At 50.4% G+C, this 22,724-nt stretch overlaps 2 protein-coding genes across 3 annotated transcripts; one reads left to right on the forward strand and one right to left on the reverse strand.

The window, feature by feature from the left end:
- Nucleotides 1-4,314: 4,314 nt before the first annotated feature.
- On the reverse strand, nucleotides 4,315-6,243 carry CIAO2B (cytosolic iron-sulfur assembly component 2B). The gene is made up of 5 exons (XM_065925481.1): nucleotides 6,031-6,243; nucleotides 5,787-5,864; nucleotides 5,407-5,532; nucleotides 4,923-4,968; nucleotides 4,315-4,531 (listed from the first exon to the last, which is right to left on the reverse strand). Exons 1-5 carry the CDS (start codon nucleotides 6,202-6,204, stop codon nucleotides 4,434-4,436), a joined length of 522 nt encoding a protein of 173 aa, XP_065781553.1. The 5' UTR covers nucleotides 6,205-6,243; the 3' UTR covers nucleotides 4,315-4,433.
- An 88-nt stretch (nucleotides 6,244-6,331) lies between these two features.
- Nucleotides 6,332-18,872, forward strand: CES2 (carboxylesterase 2). 2 transcript variants are annotated; one of them, XM_065925479.1, is made up of 12 exons: nucleotides 6,332-6,782; nucleotides 12,486-12,690; nucleotides 13,610-13,751; nucleotides 14,400-14,533; nucleotides 14,619-14,877; nucleotides 15,319-15,417; nucleotides 15,724-15,864; nucleotides 15,980-16,060; nucleotides 16,300-16,444; nucleotides 16,878-17,003; nucleotides 17,943-18,015; nucleotides 18,426-18,872. In XM_065925479.1, the coding sequence occupies exons 3-12, from the start codon at nucleotides 13,632-13,634 to the stop codon at nucleotides 18,610-18,612; spliced, it is 1,365 nt and encodes a 454-aa protein (XP_065781551.1). In that variant the 5' UTR covers nucleotides 6,332-6,782; nucleotides 12,486-12,690; nucleotides 13,610-13,631; the 3' UTR covers nucleotides 18,613-18,872. The 2 variants fall into 2 exon arrangements, with proteins under 2 accessions (XP_065781551.1, XP_065781552.1); XM_065925480.1 differs by lacking the exon at nucleotides 6,332-6,782 and adding an exon at nucleotides 7,416-7,506.
- Nucleotides 18,873-22,724: the final 3,852 nt, after the last annotated feature.

The following is a 22,724-nucleotide window of genomic DNA, read 5'->3' on the forward strand; positions in this document are numbered from 1 at the left end:
ACCACTTGGTGCCAGCACTGCCCAGAGATCAGCCCCTCCTCAGACCCAGGGAGGATGCTGGGGCACAGAGGGGAGGAGATGTAATGGAGAGACTTGGTTTCTAGTCCTAAATCTGTCCCCAGGCTCCAAGGTCTTGCTTCTGTCCCAGCTTCTATTATTCTGTCCCAGCCCCTCTATTATTGCCCTGCTCATGTTTGGGGTGTGTGAGGACTGGGGGCAGGTAAGCTGTGAGGTACTTTGTGACAGGGACCTGCTATTAGACTGACGTTTGATTGCGAGGGGTATGATTGGGGGTGGGGGGCACCCATTCAGGGCTCAGGTGACATCACAAATGGATGGATCCTAGTGTTGTAGGTTGTCATGGAGACCGGGGTCAGGGCTCTCTGGCTGCTGCGTCAGTTTCCTTGGCGACATCTGAAATGGCCTTGGAATGAGCAGGGCCTGGTTAGGTAAGTGTTACAGAGTTCACACAGGCCCCTCTAGTTCTTGACGTCCTCAAAGCAAGCAAGGCCTGAACTGAGGGGTGGTCTATCCATTTGTGTCCTTCACATGGCATGGGGGGTCTTGGAGGACTGGGCAACCCCATGTTGGCTCTAGCTTCCTGGACCAGGTCCAGTGGGAAGACGGAGTCATGGGTTGAGCCTCTTGTCAAAGAACAAAAGTCTTGGGACTTCCCTGGTGGTCCAGTGGCTAAGACTCTGCGCTTCCAATGCAGGGGGCATGGGTTTGATCTTTGGTCAGGGAACTAAGATCCCACCATGCCACGCAGCATAGCCCCCCAAAAAAACAAACAAACAACAAAAGTCCTAAGAGCCAGCAAACCACTTTCCATCAGGAATCCCAGCTGGGCTGCTCATGACCCCTCCTAACCACCTTACACATGACCTTGCTGCTGACAAGAGCCCCTGGATGTCCGACAGAGGGTGGGTGTTGGGGGGAGGGTGGCTGTGGTCATGTAAGGAATTAGGGCTGGGTTTCCCCTCTGATAATCTAAGCTCTTGACCTCAGCAATGTTTCCTCGTTGCCAAGGGAACTGCATCCACACTGGGCCACTCAGGCCCCAAGCATTCCTCAACAGGATAGACATGCCACATGCATCAGTATGGCCAGGGGCCCCAGGAACCATACCAGAACATGCCCTTGAAACACCCCCAATTCTCTGTCCTCTCAGTTCCCTGGGCTGAGCGTGGCTGCCCAGAAGGAACAGACCGAGGCAAGAACACCCCCAGGATAGCCTGGCCTTCAAATCCCAGCTCTGCACCTTGCTAGCTATTTCACCTCTGCCCATTTTGGCTGAGCCTCAGTTCCCTCCTGTGTAGAACAGAAATAGTGCCTTCATGGCGGTTGTTATAAGATATGAATAATCTGAGGACTTCCCTGGTCATCTAGTGGTTAAGACTCCATGCTTCCAAAGCAGGGGGCGCAGGTTCGATCCCTGGTTGGAGAACTAAGATCCCACCTGCTGTGTGGTGCAGTCAAAAAAAAAAAAAAAGGTATAAATAACATGAAATTCAGAGGTAAACTGGTTGGTATGTGTCTGGCATATAGTAATATTGATATCTCAATATGAACACTTTTATTATCGCCCTTGGTTGGACAGGACAGGTTGAGTGACTATATGGGCCCTCTCCTGCTGCTTCTCTCCTGCTCCTGCTCCTTTCTGCCCACAACAGTTGTCTGCCCAGGATAGGGGCAGGTACAGATACTTCTCCCCTCTCCCCACTACCCACCTTTTCTCTGTGAGACCCTATGCCCTTCCCCTTCCTCGGGTAGTAAAATGCTGCAAGGGGAACTTGGCTGGATTTCAGTGTCCCCACTCCTCCTCACACCGCAGTTCCATGCCCCAGTTCCTCTGTTCTAAGGCTCAATTCATTCATTCATTTCACTGACCTGTACTAAGTACCTAACTGTATGCCAGGCCCTTGTGCTTTGGGCAGGATGATAAGCAAAAATGGACAGACCTGGGCATGTTCATATTTGTCCTCTAATCCCTGGGTTGGTCTCACTTAGCTGTGATTTGTTGTTCCCATTTTGTAGACATGTTAACCGAGGCCTGAGAAGTCACAGGCTAGAAACAGCACAGTCAGACCCACCTGGTAGAGGGCTTCAGGAACCTGAAACTTCATTCCCCCCCACCCCCACCCCATGTTCGCAGATTGCAGCTGGGATTCCAGAAAGTTCCCCAGGCACTAGTCCAGTATTCACAAATGGTGTCACTGCAGGCAGCCGGGGGCCAGGCCCAGATGAGTCAAAACTGCAAAGGGGATATCTGATATGCCGACTGGCTGGATGCGAGCAGCTTGGTGTCCCTCATCCACTGTGGCCTGGCTGCCAGGAGGGCCAGCTGAATGACTCAGTGACACCTGTCTCCCCTGTGACCCCCCCACCCCTAGCTGAACAGAGACACCACAGATCTTAGACAGATCCGGGCTGTCACTGCAGAGGTACACAGGCGGTGAAATCTACAGCTGGGTACTGGTGGTTGGGAAGCCTCCTTGGGGCCTGAGGGACCCTGGGTGGTTGGTCACCTGCCTCTCTGGAGCACTGAGCTGCTTCATCTGTGAAAATGGGAGGGTGGGTACTCTGCCTGGAAGGTCACCTGAAATGGTCCTAGATCCACTTGCAATCCCCTCAGAGCAGTCCTAAGCTGTTGTCACCACTTCCCACATCACACATGAAGAAACTGGGTGACGTGGACTCATGGCTCCACCTCTCTGAGCAGCCAGATCTTGGTCACTGGGTGGCAAAGCCACTCCTGCCTGGAAACCAGGTGGCATTGGTGGTAAAGAACCTGCCTGCCAATTCGGGAGATTTAAGAGATGAGGGTTTGATCCCTGGGTTGGGAAGATCCCCTGGAGGAAGGCATGGCAACCCAGTCCAGTATTCTTGCCTGGAGAATCCCACGGACAGAGGAACCTGCTGGACTACAGTCCATGGGGTCACACAGAGTGGGACATGGCTGAAGTGACTTAGCACAACACAGGCCCCTCCAGCCAGGCAACAGCGCCCCCTGCCAGCTGAGCAGTGCCTGCTGAACTCCTTAGGTTCCTCCACTCTAACTGGAAGTCTTTGGGAGTCAATCACTTATTCTAGACGCTTCTTTCCTCCCCTGCAAAATAGAGATAACAAAGAATGCCACACAGGGCTGGCTCAAGAATTGGCTGTCTAGGTACTTATATATCAAGGCTTCTGCCAATGCCCACTCTCAGGACAGGCTCAATATCATCAGAAGGTTCCCAGGAACAGATTTGCCAAGGGCCCAGGCTCCTTGCTGAGGCCTCTGGAAGGCTCTGCCCACCAGATGGGCTGGACAAATCTTCTTAATAACTGAATATTTCCTAAAAGAAATGGAGGCAGGGAATCACATTATGACTTCTGACTGGCTGATCCAAGGTCTAAGCCCCTCAGCCTGTCCTCGTGACCAACTGTGCTGGGGGAGGCAGAGGCCCCAGACCTGAGCACCTGGGGTGATGCACTTGGACGATGCTGGTGGAGACAGTGCTTCAGGTGGCTTTCAACAGAGAAATCTGCTGTCACTGCCCTGACCAGGAGACCAGACTGAGCATCACCAAGGGTGGGGACAGGCTGGCATCACACAGCTACTGGTGGATACTAAGAATTCATAGAACACTCCTGGGCAAGGTTCTCATTAATAAACTAACCTGAACTCAACCAATTTCTAGTTTATAGGAAACACAGCAAAGGAAGAAATCAGACTGTGGGACTTCTCCAGGACAGCTCACATTGTGCTTTTCAAAATAGTGTCAAGAAAGATTAAAAGGTGAGGAGGTGGGGAGATAGTTCTAGAAGAGGCTAAAGAGATGACAACCAAATGCAATACACAGAACTTGACTGGAGCCTGATTAAACAAACAATTATGAATGACATTGTGGGGAAATTCACATATGACTGAATATTAGGTATTAGCTTTAGGGAATTGCTTGCTTTGGGACCAGATAATAGTACTGTGGTTCCAGGCTTAATCTTAGGAGACACAGGATGAAGTACTTAGAAGTGAAGGGTCGTTATGTCTGCAGTTTTACTGTCAAGTATATTTATATTCTCCACACATATAAATAAAGCCAGTGTTGTAACATGTTAAGAACTATTAAATCTAAGTGGTGGGTATACAAGACTATGTGCTACCTTATTCTTTCAATTTTTTGGCATACTTGAAACTTTTCCCAATCAAACCATTGGGAGAAATTTTAAAAATGAACCAAACCTCCTTGACTCATCCTGTATAGGCACTCACTACCACCCCCATCCCAAATCGGGAGTGACACTACAGAGATGAAAGACTCTCAAGCATGCTGGGAAATGAATATAAATTAAGAGTTTATTACAAAATGCAAAATGTTTGTTTCTTATTGTCAGTGATTCAAGAAAACAGGGCCATGAGCCCTGTGTGGCGCTGGGAGCAAAATCCAGGCTCAAGACCGGGCTGATAGACACTGGTTCACAACCTCAAGCAGGTGGGTGTTCTCTAGGGCGGCTGCCACCCGCTCTTTATCCGCAAGCTGCTTGTTTACTAGGTGGAAAGAAGAGAGTGGTGAAATATATCTAAACCCCCCACCCCCAACAAAGCTCTCTTGTCACCTTCCCAGGATTCCAAGTCTTGGTCTGGCTACCCCAACCATCTCCCCCACCTTCTTGTGACCCCCTCTCACCTGGCCACTCTCGTCTGCCTGCTACACTATAAAGCCTGACACACCCTAGTCCTATGTACTTAGAAGAGAGAGAAGGCAGGAGTGAAAGAACATGGTAAATATAGGAGACTCAAGTCAGGCCAACTTTGCTTTAGGCTGCCAGCTCCACTGAGGAGTCATCCGCCTAGGGCCACACCCCCAATCTTGCCCCAGAAACCATCATGGCAAGGGGAAAGCCTCGGGGCTAATGCCTCAATACCAGCCCACACTTACCTGCATGTTCTGAGGCATGGGTCCCTGGTGTAATGTGCACATCCATCTGGGAGGGAGAGAGGTGGGCCTGAGCACCCACACACCTGTCTACCCCTTTCTCCCCACTCACCCCCTCCAGTTGATCCTACTTCCTAATTATGCTTTTGGACTCTGACCTTCCAAATCCACTCATTGCCAGTCCATCACTACCCAAATGACTGGCCAACTGCTACTGACTTAAAGGCCTGCCTGCACCCTCCACCCCTGCTCCAAACTTATCTGTGGCTCCCTACTGCCCAAACTGCCACACTCCTCACTACTTTTCTGCACTTTTCCAGCGTGGGTCTTTATTCTTGTCCTATCCAGTTAGAAAGCCTCCTCCAATTTCATCTCTGCTAGCCAGGTTCCTTCCAGGTCTCTCTGATGTCCAGACTCATGCTCCCATATCCTCTTCAGTGACACTCACTCACAGCTGACCCACCCCCAGGGCTAAGTTCAAACTCACCTTGAAACGCTGAGGAAGGGATCGCAGAAGCTTAACTTTGATGGACAGGCCAATAAGGGTGGCCATACTGCAGTGTGGAATGGTGGGTGTAAAGGCCACGGCCACTGTGCTCTCGGGGTCGCTCACCTAGTTCGGGAGTGGGATGTTAGGAGTCATGACCCATTCAGCCCTGAGCCCCTCTTTTTAGTCTGTTGCTTCAAACAAATCGTCTAACAAGTATGGGCCTCAGTTTCCTCATCCATAAAATGGGTGTGCAATGTTCCAAAGAGCCACTGAGGGAGGAGTCTGTGACCTGAAAGCACACCAACCCCTTGGCGCACAGCTGAGCTATTCTGACTCTCGCGAACAAGTCGCTACCCTGGACGCTGGGAGTGACTCACCTGAACCCGGACTTGCTCTACTACGTTCAGTTCTTCTAGCGTCAGGGGATGCTCCGGGTCATTGATGGAGCGAATCAAATGTGCCAAGTGAAGGAAAGAGTGCTCTGCGCCTGTGCCCACTGAGAACCCTCCGCCAGAATGCCCGGCCCTAACACAACTCCACCGACTACACAACGTCACTTCATCCCCCGCATCCCAAGCCCCCAAGAACCGCCCCCGACCCCCGCGTCCGGTAGCGGCGGATATCGAAGATCTCGCGCGCGTCGATGCTGTCTGGAACCTGCTCGTCCTCCTCGCCCGCGGTCACTGGCCGGTCCCCAGAGCGCTCATAGATGAGGGGGTTAGCGTTCTCCAGGAGACCGCCCCCCATCCCGCCGCCGCCCACCATCTCGGAACCGCTGCCGGCGACCGTAGGCATGCACTTCCTCTCCTACGGCGCACTTCCGGGGAACGGGAAGGGGGCGTGGCGTGGTGACGGGGTAACGCGAGGGACACGCGGCGCGGCCCGGGCTCCTCCCGGGGTATGGGTGCGACGGTGGCCGTTGCGCGCTCTCCACGCGGACCCATGAATATATGGAGCGCTCCAACAAGGCACCATAGCGCTCTCGGAGGCACCGAGCAGGGAGCACGTGTGCGAGCCGGGAGGGTCCTGGGCACGGCAGGATAAGGCTGGAGCACTGAATATCCGAATGAGATCGAGCCAGACATCATTTCCTCCGAGAAACCTGCCCCTTAGGCTGGGCAGTTGCCTAGACTTGCCTCTGTCTGCCCCTGCACGGCTCACTGCGTTTCGGAACTTCCCGGACACGCACCTGCAGCTCCAGCTGCACCTGGGGCCCGAGAGTGCTCCCCCAGTCCCCAGCACGCGGACCGGCAGACGTTCTTTAAATGTTTGTCCAATGGATAAATAACTGACCTCGATTTTGGAGATAGCTGGGGACAGGGAAAGACCCGAGATGAGGTTGAGGCTGTCCTTAAGATGAGTGCCACAATCAGGTATGCATTTCAAAAGGGGGACCTTTGCTGAATAGGGCGGGGGGCTCACGGAAGACCCTCAGACCAGAGACAATAAGGGGATGAAGGTGAACCCAGGAAATCGATACCTGAAAGCAAGGAGGAGTTTTTGCAATGACGGGCAGTCACGTTTCCCTGCCTTTACTCGAGCGGTTCTTTGCCCTCTGAACGAAAGTCGTTTTGATATCTCTTGTCAGTGGGAATTCTGATTGTGCGCCTCCTCAAGGAAACGCTCCCGGTTTCCCCAATTACAGCTTATTGCTCCCTCTCCGCGCTCCCCGCCCCGCCCAGCACCACATTCGTCCAGCCGGTGACTGTAGGGACGCTGAACGCAAGTTTGGGGAGATGGGTCTTGGTACTGCGGAGGAATTGCAGAAGCCTCAATGCCCCTTCGACGGAAGCCCAAGGGGACCCAGACAGAAGGGAAGCGGCTGTGCTAGCCACTGCCCGCCACTGGTCTTAACCCGTTTAGTCCCACTCTCCTGCCAAACCCACCTTTGCTCCCGCCTACGCCCTGCCCAGTCCAAACTCCAGGCCTGGGCGAGGCACTGACTGGTCGAGTCCCCGCACAGCCTCTTGATGAAAAGCTGCGAGCTCGCCGGTAGTGCAGAAAAGACTTTTGAGCTCACGATGAAGCCGGACGGGCCTCGCTTGCGTCTGAGTTCCGTGGTCCTCGGGTTCTTGCTTCTCCTCGTCCCGGGCCAGGGTGAGGCTCCCGCGCAGGGCGACATAGGGACCGGGGTAGGACTTGGCCAAATTCTGCAGATACTGTGAGGGTGGTGGGGGTGGGGGTGGGAAAGCGGTCACTGGCGTCGGGGAGGTGGGAGCCGCTGGAGCTACAGTACCAGAACCGTCATCCCACGCATCTCTGTGTCCCGAGAGACGCAGAGAAAGTCTGGCCTGCCCCAGGTCTAGCTGCGCTTAGGGGCAAGCGGGCTCTAGGGGCTGTGAGACGCAGCCGGACGGGGTGGAAAGTTATTTGGAACATTTCCCTTCAAGTGTTCATGGTGGAGCTGGAGCTGATCAGTGATAACATCAACAATAATGATACCTTCCTGCCACCCTTTGGCTCTGAGCGTTGCACCCTTGGCCAGAGGGACGTCCTGACAGCCTCTGAGCCTCTCTCCATGGAACTGTAGGCAAGGTTACTGGCTCAGGCTACAGAGGCCCCCATCCCCAGCAGCCACATCTAGCAGGAGAGACTACCACATCCTCTTCACCCCATGCACCCACCCTTGGTGAGGGTATGCCTTGGCCTTCAGGGCAAAGGTAATTGCTCTTTGTGCCCACCCTTATCAGTGGCTTTTACTGATAAGTAGCTTAGGCTATGTGGGCACAGTACCCGGGCACAGCCCCAGCTCCTGTACCTGCTCTTGAACTCTGTGATCCTGTAATTCAGAGGTTCTCTGCCTGTGACACTTGGCTATCTTGTCCACTCCCAGTCCAATCTGCCCAGGAAGAGTCCACACTCATGACTCCCCTGTGGCCCACCCCACTGGGCTTCCACCCTTACCCCTTTGCTGACCAGGCTCTAAGAGGTCCCCAGAATCTTCCAGCACCACAATCTGCTAAGCTTGGCTGAGGCCTCTTTTTAAAAATGTTGCTGTGTTGGGATGGACCCGCTTTCAGAGGAGAAGAATTGATAAGTACAGGTGGTGGGTCTGTCCCTCTCCTGTCCTACCCAGTCCTAGCTTTTCGACAGGGACCATCTAGGTCTCCAGGGCTTTCCACACACTGCCCAGGAGTTCACCCAAGAATGGGTGTGTGCATGCATCCTTGGTTTTCACCTAAATGGTCACCCATTGCCTCCCTTTCTGGTCTCTGGCTTTTTCACTTCCTGACCCCAGGAGTGACCTCCACACCCCACCGTGGTAGAACTTCTTCTTACTTTTTAATGTAAGGGCTTCTCTTCAAGAAGTAAGCATCCTCAATGTAACCAGCCTCTGGTCAGGAATATTTTAGCAGGTTTTGTCCTTTGCTATAACGAACAACGAGCATTAGGGGCTGGTGGAGGCAGTGAATTACATGGATAGACATTACATCCCACCAGGAACCAGAGAGCAGCATGTTCCTTGGGAGAATGGTGGGTCTTCTGACTTGAAAAGGCATTGCTCAGTTGCCCTCTGTGGAGCGTGAGAATAGCTGCTGATCTGGCCTCACCCACACTATGTGTCATCAAGCATGTTAATCCGTGTAAATCTAATAGGTATAGCTTAGTACAGTCATGTGAGGCTGTTTTTTGTTTTCTTTCTTTAAAAAAAAAAAAAACAAACACTTATTATGAAACCAGGCTCAGATCTGCCAAATTCTGTAGACAGAACCTGAGCCTGCAGGAAGAAAGGCGCCAGGGAGGTGGGAACCAGTGGAGATAGCACCAGAGGAATTGGGAGCCTGATTGGATACCTCCCTGCACCCTGAGGCACAGAGGGTCAGGACTGCCTGAGGTCACATAGCCCTGCAGGGCTCCCCATCTGAGGTAGGGAGAATAATATAGCAGACTCAGTATACCTTCAACAGTTATCAAGACCTGGGCAACTTAGTTTTGTTTGGATTATCGCCTCTCCTTCGCACTATTATTTGAAGCAAATCCCAGACATCATATCACTTGTAAATTTTTTTAATCATGTCCTACTAAAAGAAAAGGTATATATCTCTCATAATTTCTTAATGTAATCAAACATCTAGTCAAACATTCTTTTTTCATGTTGTCTCATGATATTTATGGCATTTTTTTAAAACTATGATTTATATAAGGTTCATACTTTAAGAACTGGTAGCTGTGCTTCTTTTTTTAGTAGCAGATTTGAGATATAATTCACATAGCATTTAATATGGTTTGTAGGGACTTCCCTGGTGGCCAGTGACTAAGACTCCATGATCCCAATGCAAGGGGCACTTGTTTGATCCCTGGTCAGGGAACTAGGGACTTCCCTGGTAGCTCATCTGGTAAAGAATTTGCCTGCAATGCAGGAGACCCTGGTTTGATTCCTGGCTCTAGAAATTCCCCTGGAGCAGGGATAGGCTACTCAATTCAGTATGTTTAGGCTTCCCTGGTGGCTCAGATGGTAAAGAATCTGCTCAAAAAAAAAAAAAAGAATCTGCTCGTGATGCGGGGGACCTGGGTTCAATCCTTGGGTTGGGAAGATCCCCTGAGGGAAGCATGGCAACCCAGTATTCTTGCCTGGAGAATCCCCATGGATAGAAGAGCCTGGTGGGCTACGGTCCATGGGGTCGTAAAGAGTCGGACACAACTGGGCAACTAAGCACAGTACAGGGAACTAAAGCCCACATGCTGTAACTAAGACCCAGCACAGCTGAATAAATAAATAAATGAATATTTTAATATGGTTTTTAGTATATTTATGGAGTTTACCACATTGATTTCCCTTTTCCCCAACATTTTGTCTTTATGAATATCCCAATTGTGATTTTGTATAAATTGAATCATCCAATATGTGGTCCTTTAGAACTGGCTTTTTTCACTTAGCTTATTTTCAAGGTTTATCCATGTTGTAGAATGTTTGCTAATTCTTTTTATTGCTGAATAATATATTCTATTGTGTACATATGGTACATTTTATTAATCCACTTATCAGTTGATGGACATTTGGATTCTTTCCACTTTTTGGCCATTATAAATAATCCTGCTATGAACATCCACACCCAAGTTTTTGTGTGGACATGTTTTCAATTCTCTTGAGTTTATACCTAGGAGTGGAATTGCTGGGTCATTTGGTAACTCTATGTTTAACTTTTTGAAGAACTGCAGGATGTTTTCCAGAGCACTTGCACTTTCCCTTCCAACCGGCAATGTACAAAGGTTCCAGTTTTTCCACATCCTTTCCAACGTTTATTATTACCTGTCTTTTTGAAGTATTTCATGAAGCCCAATCTTCAGATTCCTTCTCTGCCTCGCTTCTGTTTTCCTTGTAATTTTGTTGTTGTGTTGAAGAAACCAGCTTGTTCTGGAGAGAATCCCAGAGTTGGGATTTGGGTTATTTTTGTTTGTTTGTTTTCTTGAAGTATAGTTGACATATAGTGTTAATTTAGTTTCGGGTGTACAGTAAAGTGCTTCAGTGATAAACATACTCATATTCTTTTTCCTTACAGATTATTTTAAGATACTGAGTAGAGTTCCCTGTGCTATACAAGGGCTCTAGGTCCTTGTTGATTATTTTATATATAGTAGTGTGCCTGGAGAATCCCAGGGACGGGGGAGCCTGGTGGGCTGCCGTCTATGCGGTCGCACAGAGTCGGACACGACTGAAGTGACTTAGCAGTGTGTATATGTTCATCCCAAGCTCCTAATTTATCCCTTCCCCCTTTTTCCCTTTGGTAACCATAAATTTGTTTTCTGTGTTCGTGAATCTGTTTCTATTTTGTTCATTTGTATCATTTTTTAAATTCCACATATAACAGAGTTTGAATTTTGCTGATATGGTGTCTTTTAACTGTTTCTCTGCCCCCTGTATGCCTGTAAATTTGCGTTTATATTCTAGAGTCTCGATCAAATTCAGATTTTACATTTTGCCTTTTTTTGTTTAGGGGCAAGACTGCTTCATATGTGGTACAGTGGACTTCCAATAGAAAACATACAATGTCTGATTGTCTTGCTTTCTGTGACAAAATAAGTTGCTGACATCACATTCAGATTTCAGTATGTGTTTCTCTTAGCATAATTGAGACAAATATCTCCTCATTTGTGTAAGAGCTATTTATTGGTATTCCTCATTCTATCTGAACATGCACTTTCACCATTTCACGTTCTTTTCCCAAATGTATGTTGCTGTCATCTTTCTTATATATAGAATTTTTTATCTATTATGAATGTCAGCTCCCCATCTGTTAGGTGACTTTCTTTCTTTCTTTTCTAATTTTTAAACTTTTATTTTCAAAGAGCTAGTGTTGTTTCTGCATAAAGTAGATGTGCTGGACGATCCATTTAAGCAAGTTCAGTTAGTCCAACTTAACAAAGCTGATGTTCTTCCTACTAGTGGAAATGCTGGCGGCACATTTTGAGGTTGTATTTTGGGATCAAACCATGGTAGTTTGAGCAGACCCAGCAAGAGTGAGAAACCCTGGCCAAATTTTCTCTGATGGATCCGTACAGCTGCTGGTGACCCATGTTGCTTTCTTGGCTGCAATGAGGCAAAAGGTGTTAGGTGACTCTTAATCTCTTCCTGGCTCCCTGATCCCTTTAGCAGGGCGGGCTGTGCTTTCTAATGTTCTAGACACGGCTGCCCTTTCCTCTGTAATTCTCCTCATGACATCACTCTATTTGGAGAATACTTTATGTCATTCTTGCCACCTGGAGTGTGAGATCCTGAAAGACAAGAATCTTGTCTGTCTGATTCCTACAGTTCTGCTGCTGCTCCTAGACCTGCACACAGTGAGTGGAAGGGACACTTTTACTCCCATCAAGCTCATATGGCTATTTGAGGCTCCTGGGGCTAAACCATGGTCCCAAGCCCCACAGAGGTTCACTGAGCCTGATGGAAAAGGCTGGAGCAGTAAAGGCAGTGGAGGGCGGGGCAGAATTACAGGCAGGGAATCTGTAAAGCAAGTATTGGTAAATCAGTGTCCCTTGAGCTGAGCTGAGGACAGGAAGGAGGTGACAACATCAACAGTCTGGGAGGGCAGCTGAATGGGGAGACCCAACCCTGATGTCCATCTCTCTGCCCACAGGCCAGGACTCTACCCGCCCTGTCCGGACCACACACACAGGGAAGGTGCAGGGGAGCCTTGTCTACGTGAAGAATGCTGATGTGGGGGTCCACACCTTCTTGGGAATTCCCTTTGCCAAGCCACCTGTAGGGCTGCTGCGATTTGCACCCCCGGAGCCCCCAGAATCTTGGAGCGGTGTAAAGGATGTGACTTCCCAGCCAGCCAAGTAAGCAGGAGGTCCAGGAACTTTAGGCCCTGGTATAGAGGGTACTCTTGAGCTCTGGGCCAGGTTGCAGTTGTTATTCCATCTAAGCCACAGCCAGTTTTCCTTCTGAGTTTGATGGATATTCACATGCATTTTTATGATAAGCATGCTGAAGCTTGAAAGAGCAAAGTAACTTTCCCAGACTGAGGGCTTAGCACTCAAAAGAGCGCTAGATCTACATGCTGAAGGGACAAGCAGAGACATGTAACTCGCTAAGTTTTAGTAGTACCAAGTGATCTCTGACACCAGAGAAAGTGGCTCTGGAAGAGGTTTGACCCTTGTAGGAGCTCCTGATTCTAGCAGCACGTACTGTAGATTCCCAAGGAGTGGCCGACCTGAGTCTTCATAGTCACTGTGCCAACCGACAGGGCCAGGTGCCATTGACCAAGGAATGTGTGAATGTTCTTGCAGCTGGAAACTTTGAGGGAGAGATGAGGTTTCCTGAGAGATTGACTTGAGATTTTTAAAGGACATCGCACTGCCCTTCTCTTGACAAATTAATCCATTCATTTTGGCAGCACATGAATACGGGCTACTCCCCTGTTCCAGGTCTGTGTGAGTACAGGGATATGGTGGTGAATGTAAACACATGCCACCAATAGTTCTCACGGAAGCCCTCAAGAGTCAAGATTTCTCAGCCTCAGGAGGATAGTATCCAAGGCCCTCATAAGCTTGAGTCTTCCCTGGAAGACTGGGCTCCATCCCTGCTTTCCCAGAGTCTGTGGACTGTAACTTGGTGCAAAGGTCCTTTAGGGAGGGATCACATGTAAGTGGGGACCAGAGAAAGTGGGACCAAGGGTAGCTGGGAGTAAATCGGGGCCCAGGATCTGGTTACAGCTACTGCACAGCCCCAGGACTAACTGCCTGCCACGGCCACCAGGTGTCTGCAGGACGTTGACGGCATGAAAAGAATGACTGATAAACTATGGAATGTGACCCTGCCTTCTACCTCCATGTCTGAAGATTGTCTGTACCTCAACATCCACACACCTGCCCATTCCCACGAGGGCTCCAATCTGCCTGTGAGTGGCAGGACATAACTGGGTGAGGGGTGGGAGGACGTTTCTTCTGAAAGAAGATTGAAAAGGACAAGATCAACTTTAGCCCCACTGCACATGGATCCTGTTAAGACGCTGAGTGCTTCTTACCCAGCGTGGATGGCTGACCCTTGGGCACAGGGTCACAGAACCCTGGCTGCTCTCAGAGGTCAGAAACTGTGTCCCTGGGAGGGACCCTGGACTCACCTAACCAACTCATACCCAGAGACCAGTCAGGTACCTAGGTGCCTAAGGCCTGCACTTTGAGGTGGCCAGAGACCCCAGCCTTGGATTATCCATTGGGCCAGTGAGAATGGACTACTCTTAATTAATGTGCATGCATGTAAGGTGATCAGAGAAACACCCCTTTTCTTTCCACCCCGGAGAGGGTTCTGGGGGAAATGGGGCCAGGCTTTGGTAAGTGGGACAGGCCTTACACGTGGGAGGCAGGTTTTCCTGATAGAACGTGGGTCACCTTCAGCCCAGGTAATGAAGACACTACTGTGTCTTGCTGGAGTTCTGTCCATGTGGTTAGGTGAGCAAAGTCAAAGTGGTGGTTAGTTTAGGTAGCAGCCCTGGTGGTGTTTAGGGCCAGGTGGGAGCCACATGGTAACTATACCTTGGATTCCCCAGGTGATGGTGTGGATCCATGGTGGCGGGCTTGTCCTGGGCATGGCTTCCATGTATGACGGCTCTGCCATGGCGGCCTTTGAGGATGTGGTGGTGGTCGTTATCCAGTACCGCCTGGGTTTGCTGGGCTTCTTCAGGTGAGTCTGGGGCTGGGCTGGGCTGGGCAACGTGGACTGATGGAGCTAGGACAGTCTCATGACCCTCATCCTTGCTACTTCTCAGCACTGGAGACAAGCATGCAACTGGCAACTGGGGCTACCTGGATCAAGTGGCCGCACTGCGCTGGGTCCAGCAGAATATCGCCTACTTTGGAGGTGACCCTGGCCGTGTCACAATTTTTGGCGAGTCTGCAGGTGGCATAAGCGTGTCTTTGCACGTCATGTCCCCCATGTCCCAAGGACTCTTCCATGGCGCCATCATGGAGAGTGGGGTGGCCCTGCTGCCTGGCTTCACTGCCAGCTCATCTGACAAGGTCTCCAAAGTGAGTGCCCTCACCCATGGAAAGCCCAGACCTGCTCCCCACATCTCTTAGCCCTCGGCCCATTATGCTGTCTGTTAAGTGGAGATAACTGGGACTTCCCTGCCATCAGAGGACCTTGGGAACAGCCACCTACCTGGGGATTGCTCAGGGGTCAGAATTCACAGGACTTTGTCAGCTCAGAGGCTAAGTGCATTCTGTGGCCCACAGAACTCCTGCCCTGGGACCCCCATCAGAGGCAGGACCACCTAGGAAAGTGGGATGGCACCCCCCCCCAGCTGAGTCCTCTGAGCAACAGGGAGGTTGGGACAATTTCAACCCTGTAGAAATCCATTTACAATATTCTGTGAGATTTGGGGGTATACAGCCTACACCTGGGGCATTGGGCATACCTCTCTCCCCTACCTGGAAGGATGAGCTGACCACTGCCTAATCTCTTCACAGATGGTGGCCAACCTGTCTGCCTGTGGGCAGGTTGACTCAGAGGCCCTGGTAGACTGCCTGCGGCACAAGAATGAAGAGGAGATTCTGGACATCAACAAGGTTTGGCTGAATGGATGTGGCTTTGGAGGGAGGGGCCATCAGGTGTGCGGCAGGCAAGCCTGGGTACCCTTCACTGTCCTGGGCAAGTTTTTCTGGCTCCGCATTGTGGTGTTCTTACAGCCCTCTTACAGGAGCCTCCTGTAAGCCTCCCTTACAGGAGATGAGGTACAAAATTGAGGCCAGGCCATGTTGAGGCAGATGTAGGACCTTCTGGGGTGGGTGTGAGCATCCTGGGATGAGCCAGGAAGGGTGAAAGATATCTGTGGCATCAGAAAGTGTCTGCAACCTGACCTTGAGGATCCTTAGCCCTTCAAGATCATCCCCGGCCTGGTGGATGGGGTCTTCCTGCCCAAGTACCCCCAGGAGCTGCTGGCCTCTGCAGACTTTCGACCTGTCCCCAGCATCATTGGTGTCAACAACGATGAGTACAGTTGGATCATCCCCTTGGTGAGGCCCACTCCCAAGCCTCCAGGTGCCTGGGAGCCCATCCAATGGGAAGTTCTCAGGGCTTCATAGTTCTGGGCCCATCCTATTTCCAACTTGAGTCTCTCCCACCACCCAGACCGTGAACAGTTCTGACACCAGGAGGGAAATGAGCAGAGAGTCCATGAGGGATGCCTTGAAGGAATTGTCAGCAATGACGGTGAGGTTCCTGTGGACCTGCCCTCATGGGGAGGGGTTCCTTTCCTATCCCAAGGCATGGGGAACCCATCACCCAGATATCCTGTCCATGCAATACCTCCCCCCTCCCTCCGCCAGAGCTTGGTCCTTGTCCCCAGTTCCCAATCCCAACCCAGAATCCATCTCCCCACCTCTGCCCCTGCTGCCTCCTGGCCCCTGCCAGCCTGCCTAACCTGACTGTCCCTCATCCACCTGGGGCAGACTATGCCTCCTGAGTTTGGTGACCTGTTGATGGAGGAGTACATAGGGGACAGTGAGGACCCCCAGACCCTCCAAAACCAGTTCCATGAGATGATGGAGGACTACATTTTTGTGATCCCTGCACTTCAAGTAGCAATATTTCATCGTGAGTACATCTTTAACTAAGGCCAGACTGGCAGGGGGGCAGCTTGGAACTGCAGGTGCCAGGGGAGGTCTACCAGTGCCCAGGTCAACACCCATATATATTTATTGGGCCCCAGGTGCAAGGCACTTGAGATCCTTCATCTTGGTAAATCCTCATGGCTAGTCTAAGAGACAGACATTTACCCCATTTTACAGAGGAGGAAAAGAGTTCAGTGACCTTCAGTGACTTGCCCAAGACCACACCTTAGGAAGTTCCAAGGCCACAGTTTGAACCCAGGCTCTTCCCACTGCCGTTGCTCCAGCCTGGGACGCCCTCACCCCGTTGTCCAGATTCCATCCAGCTTTGGACCTAGCTATGTCATCACCATGGATCATGCAGGAAGGCTCCCAGTGATGGGCCGCCATGTCACAGCCCGTCTGCCCTACCTCCCCAGGTTCCCACGCCCCCGTCTACTTCTACGAGTTCCAACATCAGTCCAGCTTCTTCAAGAATGTCAGACCGAGCTATGTGAAGGCGGACCATGGAGATGAGGTTCACTTCCTCTTTAGGAATGAGCAAAGTGAGTCATACTGGGTGGGGCTCCTTGTTCCCAGGACATGGGATGCTGGCTGACACTCTGGGTGAGGACAATCACCCTTACTGTACCAATGAGGAAACTGAGGCTCCGAGAGAGGACAGGATCAGGTATCCAAGATCTGACAGCTGGAAAGACTGAACTCCAGGGACTTATCTGATGGTCCAGTGGTTAAGACTCCACACTCCCAATGCAGGGGCACAAGTTCAATCCCTGGTTGGGAAACTAAGGTCCTGCATGCTGCAGGTACAAAAAAAGAAAGAAGAAAAGAGAATTTTAAAAAAGAAGAAGAAAAGGAAAGCCAAAAACGACTGAGCTTGGAGTCCAGGACTCTTCAGACCAGAACTCACACTCCATCTCTCCCCACCCTGATCTTAGGTGTCTGGCATGGGTGCAGAGAAAATATTTCAAAAGCATCTTTCTCTCTCTCTTTTTTTCCCCCTTCCTCCCTTCCCTCTTTTTTCCTATTTATTTATTTATTTTTTAAAATCACTGAGTCATGTCCAACTCTTTGTGACCCCATGGACTATACAGTCCATGGAATTCTCCAGGCCAGAATACTGGAGTGGGTAGCTGTTCCCTTCTCCAAGGGATCTTCCCAACCCAGAGATTGAACCCAGGTCTCCCGCAATGCAGGTGGATTCTTTACCAGCTGAACCACCAGGGAAGTCCTCCTATTTATTTTTTAAATCTCTTCCAGTGTCAGAAGAAGAGAGCCTTCTAGGTCAGGGTTGAACCCAGTGTCAGGTCAGCCAGAGGCTGGGATGAATATGTGGGGCTTAGGCAAGGACAGGGCCTGGGGAGTGGGCAGAGCCCCAGGCCTGGGATGACAGGGCAGAGCCTGGGATGGTGGGGGGATGGGGGAATGACCCACGTGCTGGACTGAGCTGCCCTGACCTGGACCCTTGTCTTCTTGTTCTGTAGTCCAACTCACTGAGGAGGAGGAGCTGCTGAGCAGAAGGATGATCAAGTATTGGGCCAACTTTGCTCGAAATGGGTGAGATGCCACACCCCTACTTTAACCCCATTGTGGGGAGGGCAGGGCCTGGAACCCATCTGGGGCTCCCCTCGTCTGTCTATGGTGACTCATGAGCGTAAATGTCCTTCATTGCATGGCCCCCTCCCAAGCTCCAAGATCCTCTTGGACACTCTTTCCATCTCTGGTTTTTTGACCTGGATGGGGGTGGTGACAGTGCTGTTACCTACAGAGCGTCCCTCTGTCAGGAAGGAACAAAGGCTGCCCTGCCCCCTGTAGAACTGATGCTCTGGTGGGAGGTAGTTTCTTTCTTTCCTACTTCTAGAAACCTCCCCTCTCATTCCCCAAGCCCTGTTTGGTTGCCTTGCCTGACCTGTAAGGGTGCTTGGATCTGAGCTTGGTAGGACTCAGAGTGACCCTCATGTCTGCAGGAACCCCAATGGTGAGGGTCTGCCCCACTGGCCGGTGTTCGACCAGGAGGACCGATACATGCAGCTGAACACACAGCCTGCAGTGGGCCGGGCCCTGAAGGCCCACAGGCTCCAGTTCTGGATGAAGACCCTACCCCAGAAGATACAGGAGCTAACGGAGACCAAGGAGAAGCACACAGAATTGTAGCTCCCTGCATCTGGGGGTGGGGGCTGGGGGCTTGAGTACAGGTGGGAGTCTGCCGGATGTGCCCACAGATGCCCAGGGAGGAGCCAGCAGTTTTTTCCTTCATTCACACAGCCATTCATTCATTCATTCATTCATTCTTCTACCCATCTATCCATCCAGCAAGCATTGAAGAACCGACTGCCTGATGTTCCCAAGCCTGTCATGGGTCCTCTCTTCTCAGACACAGTCAATAAACCTTCCCAGGAAGCTGCATGAGCAAACACTAATGGAAGTTTACTTTCCTTAGCACTCCACCGGACCCTGGGCCCCATCTTCCCTTCCTTACTTCCAGTGCCTCCCCAGCGTCTCTCTCCTCTCCCTCTGAAGGAAGGTGCTTCAGGAACCTTGCACAGGGCTCTCAGCAAGGCCGCCATGCTCTCCGTCTGTAAATGGCCAATCAGAAACCTGGACACCAGGATCCTGGGAGCACAGATCTCAGCCCCGCCATCCACCCAGGCTCCCCACTACTCAGAATGTTACTGTCCCTATTCCCACCCTTTGTCTTCCTAGACTAAGTGCCATCTGTCGCTGACCTTTAAACAAACTTCTCTTTCACTTAGTGTCCCACGGGAGGTGATTGACCCCATTTTTTGTAGGAAGCAGAATTGGGCTTGTCTATGGGCTGCTGGAGCCTGGGCCAGCTGCAGAGTGGCCAGGAGAAGTGAGCGGGTTCCTCAGTCACTGTCTGCTAAAGCCTGTCTTTATCCTCAGTGATTCTGCAGACATTGTAGGGCTCAGACTTTACATGATTGCAGCACATCCATGAAGAGGTCTGTGGGATATTTCTGGGAAGCAGGACTAAGGGGTCAGAAGATCTAGGATGTTAGGAGAAGAAACTTGTCTGTTGGCTCCCAATGGCCTCTTCATCCAGGGAGGTCTCCTTTGCTTTTCAGAATCCTCCTTGCTACTGCTGCCGCCCCCTCCACCCCCACCATCCCCTCTGCTGAGCATTCCCCAACTCACTGTGGGCATCAACATGATTAGTTTTCCTATGGACCTCATTCTCCCTAAACTTTTAATTCCTTTTCGCCATCTCTCCCCACGCCCCCCCAAACCCTATCTTATGTTTCATCTCAATATGCAAAGGCACCAATTATGTTCACTCTGCCTCTTTGTTCCACCAAAGCACTTTCTTTATATCAATAAGAGGTTGTATCCCTTTTCTCATAGATCCAGGACTCCCTACCTCTGACCCTCCCTCTGAGTATCAGGTTTCCCAGGAGAAATGTCCCCCTTCTTTCTACCCACTGTATTCAGCCCAACCAGAGCCCCCTGAAGTTGGGCTGGGAGGATGGAGATTCATGCATTGCCCACTATAGACACCAGATGGCACACAAGTACACCCTTGAGCTTGCAATGACCAACTCTGGATGAGAAAGGAGCTGCTGCTGCTGCTAAGTCAATTCAGTCGTGTCCAACTCTGTGTGACCCCACAGACGGCAGCCCACCAGGCTCCTCCGTCCCTGGGATTCTCCAGGCAAGAACACTGCCATTTCCTTTTCCAATGCATGAAAGTGAAAAGTGAAAGTGAAGTCGCTCAGTTGTATCCGACTTCGCGACCCCATGGACTGCAGCCCACCAGGCTCCTCCATCCGTGGGATGTTCCAGGCAAGAGTACTGGAGTGGGGTGCCATTGCCTCTGAGAAAGGAGACTTCCTTCTAAAGAACACTTTGTTTTGTTGTTGTTGTTAGTTAATCACTAAGTCTTGTTCGACTCTTTGCAACCTCATGGACTGTAGCCCACCAGGCTCCTCTGTCCATGGGATTTCCCAAGCAAGAATACTGGGGTGGGTTGCCATTTCCTTCTTCAGGGGATCTTCTCAACCTAGGGATTGAACCCACACCTCCTGCGTTGGCAGGCAGATTCTTTACCGCTGAGCCACTAGGGAAGCCCGTTCTAATGAACACTACCCGGTTCTAACGCTTCCCCAGCGTCCTGAAAGCACCTGTTGGCATGCATGCTTCTGTTTTTCAGTCCTGGATATGCACAGTATACTTCCCAAAAGTGGACTCCCAGGACTAGTTTTAGGTAAACTGATTTTTTGAACAGCTTTATTGTGGAATTATTCACATACAAATTCACCCATTTTAGATGTGAAATGGGTATACAGTTTTATAAATTTGGATAAATGTATAAGACAAACAACCATCATCACATCAAGTTTTAGGATGCATCCTTTGCTCAGAAAAGTTCCTTTGTGCACCCTCGCACTGCCCCGAACCTGGTTCCACACAACTACTAACTTGCTTTCTGTTGCTATAGTTTGTGTTTTTAAAAAATTCATATAAATTCATTTTTTTTTTACCAGCTTCTGTCTCTTAGCATAACGTTTTTGAGATTCAACCAGTAGTTTTTCTCTTTTCTTGCTGAATAGGATTCCATATATGACATGCCACATTTTACCCATTCATCCACTGATGGGCATTTGAGTGACTTCTATTTTTTCCCAGGTGGCACAAGTAGTAAAAAACCCACCTGCCAATGCAGGAGACGTAAGAGACATGGGTTCCATCCCTGTGTCAAGAAAATCCCCTGGAGAAGGAAATGGCAACCCCACTCCAGTATTCTTGCCTGGAGAATCCCATGGACAGAAGAGCCTGGTGGGCTACAGTCCATGGGGTCCCAGAGAGTCAGACACAACTGAAGCGACTGAGCATTTTTAGGCTATTTTCAACAAAGTCGCTATGAACATTTTCAGACAAGTCCGTGGACATATGCTTTCATTTCATAAATAGTAAATCGCTAGGGCTTCCCAGGTGGCACGAGCAATTAAAGAACCCGCCTGTCACTGCAGGAGACATAAGAGACACAGGTTCAATCCCTGGAGGAGAGCATGGTAACCCACTCCCGTATTCTTGCCTGGAGAATCTCATGGAAAGAGGAGCCTAGAGGGCTATAGTCTGGTCCATAGGGTTGCAAAGAGTTGGACACGACTGAAGCAACTTAGCACGCATGCAAATAGCTAACAGTGGATTCACTGAGTCATATGGAAAGTGTATGCTTAACTTGGAAAGAAAATGTCAAACTGCCTTCCAACTTGACTATACCATTTTTGCATACTCATCAGCCATATATGTGAGTTCCAATTACTCCAGATCCTCACCAGCACCTCGTCTTATCAGTTTTTTACATTCAATTAATTTAATAGATGTGTAGTGGTATCTCATTGTGGTATCTCATTCCTCTTTCTCAGTCTCTCTCTCATGAGCCCTTACATGTACCTGGGATTCTGGGAGAGGGAATGGCCCCACCAGGGAAACTTCCAAAGAGGAATCAGGAAGCTGCCCTGGTTGTTTCTGGCAGGAGAGAAATTTGATCCTCAGGCTCTCCATCTTGAGGTGTGAGCTGGAACTCCAGAAGAGGATTTGGCTTCCAGTCCAGGCATGACCCTCACCCTGTCCCTCAATGAACAGCACATTCAGCTGTTTGAATTAGCAAATATCTGCCAGTGCATTGTACTCTCCACCCATACCCCCAGCTCTCACTCCCAGCCAGTCACTGGGGCCCTGACACTGGGTCCCATGGGGTGGGGGTCCCCCAAGCCAGCAGAGAACCAGACATCCTGCTCTGACACAAGAACAGGCTCCCCTTGCCTCTGGTTTCTTTTTTTTTTTTTTTTTAATTTTTTATTTTTATTTTTATTTTTCAGTGGGTTTTGTCATACATTGATATGAATCAGCCATAGAGTTACACGTATTCCCCATCCCGATCCCCCCTCCCACCTCCCTCTCCAGCCTCTGGTTTCATACCTCATGTTTTCGCACTGTAACCTCACTGTAACCCTGTGAGGTGGCTCCTCTTATCATCACTGTTTAATGCATGACAAAACTAGGCCTGGAACTGTGAAGTAACTTGTACTAGGTCACACAGCTGCCACCTGGCAGAGCCAGGATCTCAGTGCAGGAGGTCTGGCTCTGAAGTCACGTCTTCCCTGGGGGTGGAATATAGGATTTGAGTTGTTGCAAGGAGTCTTCCTGCCCCATTTTCTCCATCATCCCTACCCAGGAGTCTCAGGCCCAGTGGAGGGTCATGCCCTCCCTCCACCGCTGACACGTGAGGCTCCTTCCAGAGA

This window comes from Muntiacus reevesi, chromosome 2, assembly GCF_963930625.1.
Source record: "Muntiacus reevesi chromosome 2, mMunRee1.1, whole genome shotgun sequence".
Lineage (NCBI taxonomy): Eukaryota > Metazoa > Chordata > Mammalia > Artiodactyla > Cervidae > Muntiacus > Muntiacus reevesi.